The sequence below is a fragment of the Leopardus geoffroyi genome, chromosome A1 (genome assembly GCF_018350155.1).
Source record: "Leopardus geoffroyi isolate Oge1 chromosome A1, O.geoffroyi_Oge1_pat1.0, whole genome shotgun sequence".
Taxonomy (NCBI): domain Eukaryota; kingdom Metazoa; phylum Chordata; class Mammalia; order Carnivora; family Felidae; genus Leopardus; species Leopardus geoffroyi.
In genome coordinates, this window is record NC_059326.1 from 16,300,848 (window position 1) to 16,316,769 (window position 15,922).

The 15,922-nt window shown below is 36.8% G+C and overlaps 1 protein-coding gene and 1 long non-coding RNA gene across 9 annotated transcripts in view; one reads left to right on the forward strand and one right to left on the reverse strand.

The window, feature by feature from the left end:
• The window catches only part of POSTN (periostin), a 35,838-nt gene extending 34,276 nt beyond the window's left edge, over positions 1-1,562 (reverse strand). For 4 of the 8 annotated variants that reach the window (XM_045474730.1, XM_045474711.1, XM_045474721.1 and 1 more), the window contains exon 1: positions 1,305-1,523. In XM_045474730.1, the coding sequence (XP_045330686.1) occupies positions 1,305-1,423 (119 nt within the window). In that variant the 5' untranslated portion in view covers positions 1,424-1,523. Of the gene's footprint in view, positions 1-1,304 lie in introns of all 8 variants that reach the window. The other 4 variants (XM_045474701.1, XM_045474677.1, XM_045474686.1 and 1 more) reach the window with 2 other exon arrangements.
• On the forward strand, positions 3-4,955 carry LOC123596250. The gene is made up of 2 exons (XR_006711620.1): positions 3-472; positions 3,904-4,955. It is a non-coding gene; the product is annotated as an uncharacterized LOC123596250 (long non-coding RNA).
• The last annotated feature ends 10,967 nt before the right edge of the window (positions 4,956-15,922 follow it).

Sequence of the window (15,922 nt, forward strand, 5' to 3'; positions counted from 1 at the left end):
AAGACAGAGGGAAGGAAAGAGAGTTAGTGTCCTAACGACAACCAGTGTTTCATACCTTCAGGTCAGATGATTCAGGAAAAAAGTTAACATGTGGACTCAATTTTCAAAGATGTGATTCTAGTCTTGCAAAAATCTACTTCTTGATTCAATCATACTGAATCATTAGAAAAACTAAATTCTATGGGAGAGAAAAAAGAGAGAGGAAATTATACATGCTTGAGAGGAGAACACCAGCATTTCAAAAGTTAATTTAGTAGGAATATTCAAGCAGCATTAAGTTCAACTTAGTTTTGTTGTCATGTGTGTCTTATTATTTCTAGTAGTAAGATAATCTACTGACCCTTCCTAAATCAAACATGTGCTCATTTGGGATTCTAATCTGGAACAATGGACTCTGGAACAGTGAGGAATCAGAAAGCAAAAGAGACAAGTTTTCCTATGTCAAAAAACACCGTGTTCTGTCATTTTCTAGGTGAGTCATCACAGAAGTAAATAAGTATTAAAATTAACTTGAATAATATGGCTGCACAAAGGAAAATCTATGTCTTTGAGTGGAAATAGATCAGAACATCCTGTGCCAGAATTTTAAGTGTTTTTCTCTCTTAAAGAGATGGAAGTTTTATTTGCACTGTAAAGCAAAGGAACATTTGAGCATTGTGAAAATCTCTCTGAGACATTAGAACAGTGCCAAGATCCATTTAAAAAAAAAAAAATTATAAATGGTTGGTTAAGTTACTAAATTATGCCTGGTAACTTTAAAAATGCTAAGTTGTAGTTGGATTGATTCCAAGAAATATGTTACTTTTGCAAATTTTACAGAATGCAGAATTTAAAAGCATTCTTAAATGCTTTAAAATATTCAAAGAGCTAGTTCTATTACTCATTATTTTATTTTCATACATAATTTAAATGAAAATTTCCTTAACATTATGTGAGATATTTCAAAGATAACTTACTTAATGAGAACCCTAACCATATATATTTTTAATTTTGGAAACCTCATTTCAGGTTTTTGGAAGGAAATAAAAATACAAATAAATAAAATAATAAATAAATGTCCCGTTAAATGTTGTCAGTTAGATTAAAATTATGTAATGCTTCATAAAAAGCAATTACATGAAAATTACCTTGACAGAAATTTTTAAAGTCAAAACACATTTATAAATCACAGAATACTCATTTTTATTGTTTCTTTTTAGTAAATAGAAAAAAAAAAACCTGAGGCATATATAAGGAACTTTATGTATACTTACACATAAAACAAGCTAAGAAAAAAAAATTATAAAACTGAACTACTGACTTACCCCTGATCCCGGCCCCTGATTCGGCTATGAGCCAAGATCTTGTCATAATGGCCATTGGCATTTGCAGAGTTAACAACAACCAGCAAGAGTAGAGAAAATATGGGTAAGAAAGGAATCATCTTTAGTCTCTCCGTTACAGTTAGTCCACGAAGAGAACTGGCAGTGGGCTTTGGAGAGCTCAGAGTTTATATACATGTCAGAGTCGTGGGAGGGAGCACTGTATAACCTGGGAATCTGAGATCTCTCCAAAAAACATCAGCAACTTCAATTTGGCAGCTAAAATGCACTTTTGTTATGTTTACTGAACACATCAAGCATCTTTTACTTCTCATTCTGAAGAAGATATCTATTTTTATTTTAAAATAATTTATATTTCTCCTTAATAGCTGACTCCTTGCATGTTCATATTTCAGTTTTATTCTTTTGTAAGTTGGAGGGGTTTATGGAAAATGCTTTTGTCTGGGTTTTAAGGAATATTCTGCCATTCATCCCTGTCAGAGTATATGTCCCTGTGCTCAATGAGATCATTGTTTGATCTTATCACATCTTATCACATTTAGTTCACATCAGAACTGAAAGGTTATTATTTTTCACCAGGAACAAATGTAGATGTAAGTTTGATAATTTGAAGGCAGTAATGGCTGTTGATCAAAAACAGATGTTGGATAGATTTAAAACTTGTACAAAATATGAAATAAGAATTCTGATTGCTGACGAAACACGGAGAAGAGACTACATTTTCCTTGCAATCCTACTAAACTGGGAGATACCTCCCACTTCACTTATTTTTTAAAATATCAAGGAATAGATAGAGTTAACATAAATCTACTTCTGGCAAGTTTTCCTAACTCTTGAAACGAAGCAGAAAAGAAAGACATTTGTGCTTTATTGTTTCCTCATTACATACTTCACACGATGATGAACTTGTCTAGGTCGCACATCTGATAGCCACTGGATGAAAGCAACCCCTGTTGGAAACAAATATTACTATCTAGCTGTAATAGATTAAACACATATAAGAAACAAAAGTATTGCCAGAATTATTCTTCTGATTTTACCGAGAGTAACTGAAGTCTCTTAATGTTACACGATGCGATTCCTATCCAAGAGAATATGCGTTCTCATCCCTCCACACATGATACATCAAATGTTCAGAACCCTGGATAAAAGAAACCTGAATGTCAGATGTCAGCAATAAGCTGAAATGATAACCTACAATAAGACTCTTTGAATAAGTAAGTTTCACACTCTCCTAAAGTAAAAGTGTAATTCCAGTACGTCTTGTTGCAAAATTTTCCCTCTGTGATGGCACATCAGTATTGTTTCCCACAGGCAATATGGAGAAATTTTGTACTAACCATGTTTTCCAATTGGAAGGGCTTTTGGGGGAGGTTGGTTGGGCCTGAGAGGATTCCAGGTATCAGGAGAGTTACATTAAGCTTGCTATAGAATTTTGCTTTGAGGCACTAAAATAATTCTATAACTGGCTGCTAGTTTACTAAGAAAGCATACAATTAGACAATATATTCTGAAATATGATGCAGAGACCTGTTTGAAAATCTTGGTATGAAGGTATAGAAAATGAAAGAGCAATTCAAAAGGAGACCTGGAGAAAAGAGGGCATCAAAATATAAATTAAATTCTGTCCCTGGCCCCCTGTGGGAAGAAAATTAATCTAACATTTATATTTCTCTGAGTGAAATTATTTTGACTTCATCTCTATGTTACTGGTTTGCTTTATATAATAGGTTTCTATTATTCTCTTGTTGTGTAAATTGGTATGTGGTCAGTAATTATTTTTTGAGTAGGATCGGAAGACTGTTTTATGGAAATAAGGTCTTCTTAATGCCAGTAAATTAGCTGCTGGAATATTGTCGGTAACACAGTTATATAAAAATCTTCAATTCTAGACTGTTTCGACATTATAATGTAGATTACTCATCTTCTAAGGCATAATAATGGAATTTTGGAATTATAGAAGGGTAAGTCAAACTTATAAACAAATCTCTCCAACATCACCATTATAAGTAGTCATTCATTCTTTACTGGGATGCTCACTGCTGTTAATGCACCCCTTTTCCTCTTAGACAGCTGTAGCCATTTATAAGCTTTTCTGTAATGAAGCTGAAATCCGCTTAAATCCAATGGGGTTCGATTGGAGAGGAAGGAGTGAGGTATTGGGAGAAAGAGTTATAGACTTGGATAATATGTATCAGGGGTAAAAGAGCTCTTTAAACACAGGCCAGAATGATGACAGACTTGATTATGAGTACGGGGTGCAGGCAACATAAAAAATTTCCTGTCACGTTACCTCCTTTCTTAGTAGTGCCTGTGGTACATTGAAAAAATATTGATAATTTTTAAGAACAGTTTTGACCTACTTGTTCCTTGTTACCATTTTTTTATTCATTCCTAGTTTTATCCATTGGAATAAATGGCTTCCATTCACCTGGATTCCTTCTGTGGTCTAAATGGACAAAGAATTGCATTCATATTTCAAAAAAGAACTGCACCTTTCTGACTGGAGACACAGGTTTACTTTTTATAAAACGTGATATACGCTCATACACTAAAAAGTTTCTTAAATCTTTCTTTTCAGAGTTTCAAGTAACGGAGTCTTAATCCATCCTGGGCATCATACGGGAACTTGTGTAAGTCCCATGGAAGTCAACAAATGCTACCCCTCAGCAAATATTTACACTCAGGATAAGTAATACCATCAAGGACAATCTTGAAAATGAGGGCCAGACTGCACATAAACTACATGTAAATTTAGAGGGTGGAGAGGGTTCCAAAAGAAGGAAAACCTTAGTGTAAATATAAAAACATGAGAGTACTGCAACTGAAAAAGCCAAGCTCAGCTCGGGAGTGTGATACTATATGATATTATGGAGTAGTAGAAAGTCAAGCAACTGTTTTAGCCAGGATCCTAGCTTCTGGTAGACAAATTGAACCGTAGTCCCTATCTGACAGTGCTGGGTAGGCTGAGGGAAGGAAAACAGTTTCAGAGAATGGGAGAAAAGATAGTCCAAGGTGTGGAAAAGAGAAAAATCTCTCTTGTCTGAGCGTTCAGCAGGGTCAATGTCTCTCTCATTCTTTCTCTCCACACAGGGCCCTTATTCTTTTGCTTCATGAAAGGATCCTGCCTCTGGGTTGGCTACGTAATTTTATTAGTAGTTTGTAGGAGGGCTGAAATCTTGGCAATTGAATCTAATTTTCAGGGTTGTAAAGTCTGACCTGGAAATGTAAGTCATTAATGAAAAGGAAGTGGCTTATTATGCAACCAAAGAAAAATAATGTGTCTGAAAGATAGAGCCATTTGTTTCTAGCTATCAGGTTGCTAATTTATGGGCAGTTTTCAAATTATCCAGTGGATCTTTGCCGCAAGCCTTGTAGCCTCTGGAGACTGTGAAATCATTGTGATAGTATGCCTACTCTTGCTAGCATGTAACCAATATGGCCCACACACTGTAGGGTTGAGATTGCCTATGGATTCAACAAACCTGGATACCCAAGCCTAGAGTAGATTTTTTAGAAGACATTTCCTTGGTTTGGAATGATCCAGAGTAGTTATTTGCCTCAAATTATGTATAAACTCCTGCTCTTTAACATATGTTTTGTGGGATATTAAAAATATTTCTTGGAGCACCACATTGCTTTCTCACTGGCCTATTCATAATAATTATAAAACATGATAAGGCCTTAAAGCTAATGTCACACATTCTTGGGGGCAGCATGACTCAGTGTCCAAATGCTTGGTTAGTGAAGGTCTTAGCCTTTTTTGGTACCTGGGTTTGCAGCCGTATAAACTGAAGTTCTGACAAAGACCCAGTGATCTTTGTTTCCTTTGAGTAAGAGACAGTCAACAGTAAAAACAAATTCAAATTAAGAAAAAATTAAATTTTTCTTAGCTTTAAATATTAGCTAAAATATAACTAAAAGAAAATTGAATGTCAGTGCCTGACTTAAAGAAGTCAGAATGGCAACGTATAAGCTCAGATACTTGTGGCTGACACACTGTAAAGCCTGTAAGCGGAACTTCCCAAGCCATACTCCCAATATATTTCCAATGGATTAATCTCCTCTGCTTCCATAGATCTTCCAGGCATGGTCTGCCTTACCATATTTAAGGTAATGAAATCATATTCAGAGAAAAAGATGACTAATTTGGCCCCAAAGTAAATGATGTCTCTTTAATGTTCATTCTTTTGGAAGCATACAGAAGGTTTTCGGTGATAAATGTGGGTAGTATGCCTTCTTTCTTAGTTAAATTTAGATGCTGTTTTCCTTTAAAAGCTTATCAAGTAACAGATCTCACTTTAAAACTTAGTAATTAATGTAACTGTTGTCCCTCATTGAACTGAGCACTTCTGAAATTTTTAAACTGGGTACTTGTTATCAGTATTTCTTATTAACAGTGTTTACTTGTATTTCTCTGGAGACATCTAGTGGAGAAAATACAGTATGTGTTTCTAGAAGCACAGATACTATTACATTTTGATTTAAAGAATAATTTATATGAAATTGATATGAAAAAATCTTAAACATTTTATGTACATTTCAAAATGCCAAGTAACTGAAGATTAATAATGATCTCTTAAATAAAAGATTTTAGAGCTGATTTAGATTAACCACATTAATGATGCCAAATCTAGATTAAAAAGTGAAAAATCCAGGGGGACAAAACGTAAGAGACTCTTAAATACAGAGAACAAACTAAGGGTTGCTGGAGGGGTTTTGGGTGGGGGGATGGGCTAAATAGGCAAGGGGCATTAAGGAAGACACTTGCTGGGATGAGCACTGGGTGTTACATGTAGGGGATGAATCACTGGATTTTACTCCTGAATCATTCTTGCAGTACATGCTAACTAACTTGGATGTAAATTAAAAAAAAAAAAAAGAAAGAAAGAAAGAAAAAGAAAAATCTAGGGTGCTTGGGTGGCTCAGTCAGTTAAGTGTCCGACTTCGGCTCAGGTCATGATTTCACGATTCATGGGTTCAGGCCTCATGTTGGGCTCTGTGCTGACAGCTCAGAGCCTGGAGCCTGCTTTGAATTCTGTGTCTTCCTCTCTCTCTCTGCCCCTTCCCCACTCATGCTCTGTTTCTCTCTGTCTCTCAAAAATAAATAAATGTTAAAAAAATTTTTAAGTTAAAAATCTAGTCTTTTTTTTTATGTGACTGAACAATGAATTACTTTACTTTTTATCTGAGATTTTTGTTGTTGTTCTACACTGACATCGACTATTGACAAGAATAAGAAATTGTGACAGATTTTTCAACTTCACATAAATGATCGGAAATAATAGTCTGTTTTACTCACTGGTTCCCTTCACATTTACAAACCCTTTCTTTCTCATCTCTGGCATCCTTGATACTGTTAACATTGTGCCTTTCATCTTTTCTCTCATTTATATCTGGACAAGTTTGTTTCAGAGACTGCTAAGACCTTAGTCATCACATCTGTCTCCCGCTCACAAATAGCTTCTAATATTCTTTCATATCAGACTGTAAGATGAAGGGGTGCATAATTACTGCAATCAGGAGAAATCTGTAGATGGCCAGAGCTTGTAGTAGGAGAGTTTCATCAGCCCATCTGGCATATTTAATCTGATTAAAGAATGATTCAAATTATGATCACTTTATAATTAATAATCACCCATTTATCACCTTCTTGGGCCTCTTCTCTCTGAAATAGAAATATTTTCAGGTCCCATACTCAGATGGCCATCTGCTGATATCCCCTCTGTTTATTTGTCCATGTCAACATTGACCTCAAATTCACTTCATCTTCTATTCCAGTGTTTGTAATACGTGGTATATATTCTCTCTCTCTCTCAACTTCTGAAAAGCTTCTTGTACTTCTTCCAGGGGTCGGGGGGAACAGAAATTTTACTTCTCATTTTCTAACCATAATGTGTCTGGTGTCCTCAAAGACACTGACTATATTGTGTTCTAAAGTAAACTGTTTCTCTGCTTTTCCAGATATTAATCTTACATGATTAATTTCCAATTGCAGCAACTCAGTATTGTTACTGATAGGGATGCTTTCTTCTTAACTCTCCCCATATATCATGAAGTTTCCTGCTTTCCTTATGCAATTTTCTCAAAAATGCCAATTCTTCTCTCAATGTGTGGATCTGATGAAGGTTTTTATTCACTATAATTTTCTTATACGCAAACCTACCTGGGATGCTGTGGGGGAACAAAAATGGAAAAAAACTCTATTTGTTTTATGTTAACAAATATGCAACGTTCTTTATATTTTTATTCTTTTTCCCAGTGATACCCATACTTGTGGAAAAAATGGAATTAGACAAATCTCAGGACTCAAGTTATGTGTATATGCCTGACCTGCACAGAGGTTTGGTTTCCCAGTATGTAATGAACAACATTATTAGTTTCCCAGTATGTAATGAGCAACAAGAAAGAATGTGACATTATTAGAAAAAGTTCTGGGAAGGAAAATTATTCAAGTAGATGTAGAGATTAATTCTATGGTTCTTATTCGGGGGAAAAAAAGCCTATAGTAGTGAAAGCTTTGGGCTTTACAGGAGAAAAAAAATCTTTGATTCTTTAAGTCTGCCTTTAAGTTTCATAGACACAAACACAGACAGTTGTACATTTTTTGCCATTAGCAAATCTTTCAGTTAAACAGCATCAACTCTCAAGTAAGCAGAGATTGGTTAAAATCATAATAACAATGACAGATGCTGTTTACAATGGATATTGTCATATGCATTTGCACTGTTTGGAATTCATACCAAGGGAAATGTGGCAGGAAAACCATTATTTAGGGTGGAAGCTGGTAGTCCCAATACAGCAAGAGATTTTAATAGCCAAACAGTGTAAAGCCAGAGAGCTTGAAAATGAATAATTCTTCAGTCTGAAAGAGGATTTGGGGAACTTCAATTTTGGAACACATTATGCCCAATTTTCAGTTGTATTTAAACATCTATCGGCACGTATTTTTACCATGCAGCAGCTTTCTCTCCAGTTTTTTTCTCCCAGCCCTGACTCTTAACAAGATTAATAGCCAGAGGGTGGTTGAGAAAAGCAAGCAAATCATTTGCCCGTGTCGACCCATGATTTGGATAATTCTGCTTTGACAAAACCCAGGTGAAGGGAGGGAGCTCAGTTCATTCCTCTGGGTGTTCTAGTAACCTATTTCTGCCTGACACATCACTCCAAAGTTAGTGGCATAAAATAGCAATCTACTTGCTGCACTTAGGTTTCAGTGGGTCAGGGATTCCAACAGCGCACACTGGGGATTGCTTATAAGCCATTGTGCGCCGCGATGTCTGTGGCTTCAGCTGGAAGCTGAAGGGTAACTGGAAGACCTGGCTCAGCTGGGACTATCAGGGGAGCATTTCCATGTGGTCTCACCAACATGGTAGCCTCAGAGTACTTGGACTCCGTACATGACAACTCAACTATCCATTTAAAAAGCAGAAGATGCATAGCCTTTATTTAAATGTCTATTTGGTTTTGAGGTGGGGGGGATGCACACAAGCAGGGCAGGGGCAGAGAGAGGGAGACAGAGGATCCAAAGCAGGCTGTCAGCAGGCTCTGCTGTCAGCAGAGCAGAGAGCCCTCTGTGGGGCTTGAACTCATGAACTGTGAGATCATGACCTGAGCTGAAGTCAGACACTTAACGGACTGAGCCACCCAGGCACCCCCGCATGGGCTTTTCTGAGCTGGCCTCAAAGCACACATAGAGATCTGCCAAGTTTGCTAATGGTTGAAGCTGTTACAAGTGAGCCCAAATATAAAAGGAGAGCATTTAGAATCCACTCCTCAAATGCAGGAGGATCCAAATGTTTGTAGCCATGAGAGAATGGCATTTAGGCTCTTGAGACTCCTCATAGACCCAGAAATGCCTACAGTCTTCTAACTTGGGGTTAAATTGGGTAAGGTATATGGATGTAATATATATCTAATAGTTACTTTCTTTTCATAAATCATCACAGAATCACAATGTTGTTAGCGCATCATCTTTTTGTGTTACTGGATTACATTCCTCTTGGGATTTTGCAGTTTGCCTTAAATACAATATAAAACACCTATCCATCAGGCAGGGAATGCATTGAGCTTTTTGAAAGGAAAGAGGTGTAAATAATGGGAGAAAATTTAGAAAATATTTTGAAAATCAGGTACAGAGTTCTGAACTGGATGAGCATCATATTGCAAATTTAAACGTCTGACCTCTACTGGTTGCAACTAATTTTTGCAACTGTAAATCAGTAGGTTTTTTTTTTTTTTTTTTTTTTTGAGATGAGTCCTCACAAAGTACTTTACGCTGTTAGATGCTATTACAAATGATAGATTTTTTTTCCATTTCAATTTTCAATTGTCCACCGTCAGTGTTTTTTTCCCCCTATTTTTTCTTCTGGGATTTTTACTTGTCCGGTTTTATGGTTAGGTGTTTTAATCCGTTTCAAGTTAATTTTTGTGAATTAATTTTTCAAGTTAATTTTTGTAACATAGGGATCCAGTTTCATTTTATTTTGCAGGTGAATATCCAGTTTTCCCAACATCATTTATTTTTTTATTTTATTTTATTTTATTTTTTAATTTTTTTTTCAACGTTTATTTATTTTTGGGACAGAGAGAGACAGAGCATGAACAGGGGAGGGGCAGAGAGAGAGGGAGACACAGAATCGGAAACAGGCTCCAGGCTCTGAGCCATCAGCCCAGAGCCTGACGCGGGGCTCGAACTCACGGACCGCGAGATTGTGACCTGGCTGAAGTCGGACACTTAACCGACTGCGCCACCCAGGCGCCCCCCAACATCATTTATTGAAGAAACTATCCTTTACCCACTTAGTATTCTTGGTTTCCTTGTCACATATTAGTTGACCATATATATGTGTGTTTATTTCTGGGCTTTCAATTCATGTGAGTCTATGTGTATGTTTTTATGCCAATACTGTACTGTTTTGTAATATACTTTGAAATCAGAAAGTATGATGCGTCTAGCTTTATTCTTTCACAAGATTACTTTGGGTATTCAGGATCTTTCGTGGTTTCATAGAAATTTTAAGATTGTTTTTTCTATTTCTGTAAAAAATGCCCTTGGAATCTTGATTGAGATTGCATTAAATCTATAGGTGGCTTTGGGTATTGTTGATTTTTATTCTGAGCTTTACAAAAGATAAGTCTGAATATTTTGGATACTTGTCTTATTGTGTTCTTATTGCCCTTACAGAGATGACAGCGTTTTTTTTTTTGGGGGGGGGGGAGGGGTGGTGATTAGCATCGATTTATTATTATTATTATTGTTATTATTTTATTTTTTAAATTTTCATCCAAGTTAGTTAGCATATAGTGCAACAATGATTTCAGGAGTAAATTCCTCAATGCCCCTTACCCATTAAGCCCCTCCCACAACCCCTCCAGTAACCCTCTGTTTGTTCTCCATATTTGAGAATCTTTTATGTTTTTTCCCCCTCCCTGTTTTTACACTATTTTTGCTTCTCTTCCCTTATGTTCATCTGTTTTGTGTCTTAAAGTCCTCATATGAGTGAAGTCATATATTTGTCTTTCTCTAATTTCGCTTAGCATAATACCCTCTAGTTCCATCCATGTAGTTGCAAATGGCAAGATTTCATTTTTTTTGATTGCCGAGTAATACTCCATTGTGTGTATGTGTATATATATATATACATACATACATACACATATCTTCTTTATCCATTCATCCATTGATGGACATTTGGGCTCTTTCCATACTTTGGCTATTGGTGATAGTGCTACTATAAACATGGGGGTGCATGTGTCTCTGTGAAACAGCATACCTGTATCCCTTGGATAAATACCTAGTAGTGCAATTGCTGGGTTTTAGGGTAGTTCTATTTTTAATTTTTTAAGGCCTCCATACTGTTTTCCAGAGTGGCTGCACCAGTTTGCATTCCCAACAGCAGTGCGAAAGAGAGCCTCTTTCTCTGCATCCTCGCCAACAGAGATGACAGCCTCTAACACAACATGGCATTTTCTCCAAGGGCTCTCAAAACTTCAATCTGCTGAATAATCTTATACCAGAATTAGGGCTCTTTTGCTAAAGTGAATTCGTGGACAACGCAACCTGTATTTATACCAATTAAATTTTCTGATCACTACATTTCCAATTAAGTGTCTTGTTGCTAACTTTGTGCTAGTGGTCAGGAACATACTCGGAACATCTATATTTTATTTAAGTAGTATATACATGATCATGTAGCTTAAAAATATGATACATTCCAAAATAAAAATACACTTGTTTTTTATTTTGCTTTTAGCACCATTAGAAGTTCTTGATTTCTACTCGTCCAGATTATTAATTTCATTATAATAGTTCTTCATTAATGTGTTAGTAAAACAAAAATAAGTGATTTATTTTTCTTTCAAAGCTTCAAGAAGTATTTTCTTCATAGCTTATTCAGATATAACTAAACTAATTCCTTTGAGATTTTATTGACAAAATAACAAATCCAGGATGTAGCAGATGAAAATATTTTTGATAAACTGTTAGTGACTAAAGCCTTTTCTAAAAAAAAAAATCTTTTTAACGTTTTCATTCATTTTCTGAGAGACAGAGAGAGACAGGGTATGAGCAGGGGACAGGCAGAGAGAGAGGGAGACACAGAATCTGAAGCAGGCTCCAAGCTCCAGCTGTCAGTGCAAAGCCCAATGCAGGGCTCGAACCCATGAACCGTGAAATCATGACCTGAGCCAAAGGCAAATGCTCAACCAACTGAGCCACACAGGAACCTTAGTAATTAAAGTCTTAAAAGTTGACTTTTAACTTATCTATATATCCAATTTTAAATATTAAAAAAAATGTAAAGATTTTATACTTACTTAGGGAAGAAAATATTTTGACTATCAAACAGCTGATTTGGACTCTAAAGCACTGTTATATAAAATGTCTAAATCAGTGTTGGTTGACCCTTACCTACATATTAAAATGACCTGAAGAACTTTAAAAAATATAGAAAGCCAGACCATCGCCCCAGGAAAAAAAAATAAATCAGCACTTCCCTGAGAAACAATAATAAGCAGCCAGGTTTGAGAACCACTGATTTCGGTGACTCTGACACAAAGTGTATCAAATGGATTTTGTTGTTATTCTTTTTAAGTTATTCAAACAAACACTTTATGCTTCTAATAAATTGAGCATGTAAAAATCCTTTGAATAGATAAAATATTTAGAACTGAATATAAAGATTGTGGGTTTTGATTAGTCCAAAATAAAGCGATTCCATTAATTGAATCTTAGGATCACTTTTGAATCAAATAGCGTTCTGTACGTTCACACAGTTGAACATGTGAAGATGGGAAGGATGGTGTTTGGAGTGAGCCTGGAGACTGCAGTGACCCTAACTGTCCAATCTGATGGCTGAGCTTACTGCTCTTACTGGCCATGTGCTAAGAGACCAGCAGAGACCCTCTTTCTTCCCTTCCAAATTCTTCATCCTTCTAAGGTCCTCCACCATTTGATGTAGCCTGAAATTCTATTGTATGGAAGTCTTTATTTTTAAAAAAGCTTTTTACTGTTTATTTATTTTTGAGAGAGAGACAGAGTGTGAGTGGGGGAGGGACAGAGAGAGAGGGAGACACAGAATCTGAAGCAGGCTCCAGGCTCTGAGCTGTCAGCACAGAGCCCAACGCAGGGCTCCAAACCATGAAAGCAAGATCATGACCTGAGCTGAAGTCGGATGCTCAACCAACTGAGCCACCCAGGTGCCCCAAGAAGTCTTTATTTCTTAAAGAATTTGATCTGGTAAGGTACGCTTCTGAGAAGCAGAAGTAACTTATCAGTTACTTTTTTTTAAATTAATTTTTTATTTTTCAAAATTTACATCCAAATTAGTTAGCATATAGTGAAACAATGATTTCAGGAGTAGATTCCTCAATGCCCATTACCCATTTAGCCCATCCCCCCTCCCACAACCCCTCCAGCAACCCTCAGTTTATTCTCCATTTTTAGGAGTCTCTTATGTTTTGTCCTCCCCCCACCCTGTTTTTATATTATTTTTGTTTCCCTTCCCTTATGTTCATCTGTTTTTTCTCTTAAAGTCCTCATATGAGTGAAGTCATATGATTTTTGTTTTTCTCTGACTGACTAATTTCACTTAGCATAATACCCTCCGGTTCCATCCACATAGTTGCAAATGGCAGGATTTCATTCTTTTTGATTGCCAAGTAATACTCCATTGTATATATATACTACATCTTCTTTATCCATTCATCCATTGATGGACATTTGGGCTCTTTCCATACTTTGCTATTGCTGATAGTGCTGCTATAAACATGGGGGTGCATGTGTCCCTTTGAAACAGCACACCTGTATCCCGTGGATAAATGCCTAGTAGTGCAATTGCTGGGTTGTAGGGTAGTTCTATTTTTAGTTTTTGAGGAACCTCCATACTGTTTTCCAGAGTGGCTGCACCAGCTTGCATTCCCACCAACAATGCAAAAGAGATCCTCTTTCTCCGCATCCTCGCCAACATCTGTTGTTGCCTGAGTTGTTAATGTTAGCCATTCTGACAGGTGTAAGGTGGTATCTCATTGTGGTTTTGATTTGTATTTCCCTGCTGATGAGTGATGTTGAGCATTTTTTCATGTGTTGGTTGGCCATTTGGATGTCTTCTTTGGAGAAGTGTCTATTCATGTCTTTTGCCCATTTCTTCACTGGATTATTTGTTTTTTGAGTGTTGAGTTTGATAAGTTCTTTGTAGATTTTGGATACTAACCCTTTATCTGATAGGTCATTTGCAAATATCTTCTCCCATTCCATCAGTTGCCTTTTAGTTTTGCTGATTGTTTCCTTGGCTGTGTAGAAGCTTTTTATTTTGATGAGGTCCCAGTAGTTCATTTTTGCTTTTGTTTCCCTTGCCTCCAGAGACGTGTTGAGTAAAGAGTTGCTGCGGCCAAGATCAGAGAAGTTTTTGCCTGCTTTCTCCTTGAGGATTTTGAAGGCTTCATTGAGGTCTTTCATCCATTTTGAGTTTATTTTTGTGTATGGTGTAAGAAGGTGGTCCAGGTTCGTTCTTCTGCATGTCGCTGTCCAGTTTTCCCCAGCACCACTTGCTGAAGAGACAGACTGTCTTTATTCCATTGGATATTCTTTCCTGCTTTTGTCAAAGATTAGTTGGCCATACGTTTCTGGGTCCATTTCTGGGTTCTGTATTCTGTTCCATTGATCTGAGTGTCTGTTCTTGTGCCAGTACCATACTGTCTTGATGATTACAACTTTGTAGTACAGCTTGAAGTCTGGGATTGTGATGCCTCCTGCTTTGGTTTTCTTTTTCAAGATTGCTTTGGCTATTCAGGGTCTTTTCTGGTTCCATACAAATTTTAGAATTATTTGTTCTAGCTCTGTGAAGAATGCTGGTGTTACTTTGATAGGGATTACATTGAATATGTAGATTGCTTTGGGTAGTATTGACATTTTAACAATATTTGTTCTTCCTATCCAGGAGCATGGAATCTTTTTCCATTTTTTTGTGTCTTCTTCAATTTCTTTCATAAGCTTTCTATAGTTTTCAGTGTATAGATTTTTCACCTCTTTGGTTAGATTTATTCCTAGGTGTTTTATGGTTTTTTTGTGCAACTGTAAATGGGGCCGATTCCTTGATTTCTCTTTCCGTCGCTTCATTGTTGGTGTACAGGAATGCAACCGATTTCTGTGCATTGATTTTATAGCCTGCAACTTTGCTGAATTCATGAATCCATTCTAGCAGTTTTTTGGTGGAATCTCTTGGGTTTTCCATATAGAGTATCATGTCATCTGCGAAGAGAGAGTTTGACCTCCTCCTGGCTGGTTTGAATGCCTTTTACTTCTTTGTGTTGTCTGATTGCAGAGGCTAAGACTTCCAATACTATGTTGAATAACAGTGGCAAAAGTGGACATCCCGTCTTGTTTCTGACCTTAGGAGGAGAGCTCTCAGTTTTTCCCCATTGAGGATGATATTAGCATTGGGTCATTCATATATGGCTTTTATGATCTCGAGGTATGCTCCTTCTATTCCTACTTTCTTGAGGGTTTTTATCAAGAAAGGATGCTGTATTTTGTCAAACGCTTTCTCTGCATCTATTGAGAGGATCATATGGTTCTTGTCCTTTCTTTTATTGATGTGATGAATCACATTAATTGTTTTGTGGATATTGAACCAGCCATGCATCCCAGATATAAATCCCACTTGGTCGTGGTGAATAATTTCTTTAATGTATTGTTGGATACGGTTGGCCAATATCTTGTTGAGGATTTTTGCATCCATGTTCATCAGGGAAATTGGTCTATAGTTCTCCTTTTTTTTTTTTTTAAAGTGAGTTGAATCCTCAGCAGCTTTTTTTTTTTAAGTTTATTTATTTTTGAGACAGAGAGAGACAGAGCATGAACAGGGGAGGGGCAGAGAGAGAGGGAGACACAGAATCGGAATCAGGCTCCAGGCTCTGAGCCAACAGCCCAGAGCCCGATGCGGGGCTCGAACTCATGGACCGTGAGATTGTGACCTGAGCTGAAGTCGGATGCTTAACCGACTGAGCCACCCAGGCGCCCCTATAGTTCTCCTTTTTAGTGGGATCTGTCTGGTTTTGGAATCAAGGTAATGCTGGCTTCATAGAAAGAGTTTGGAAGT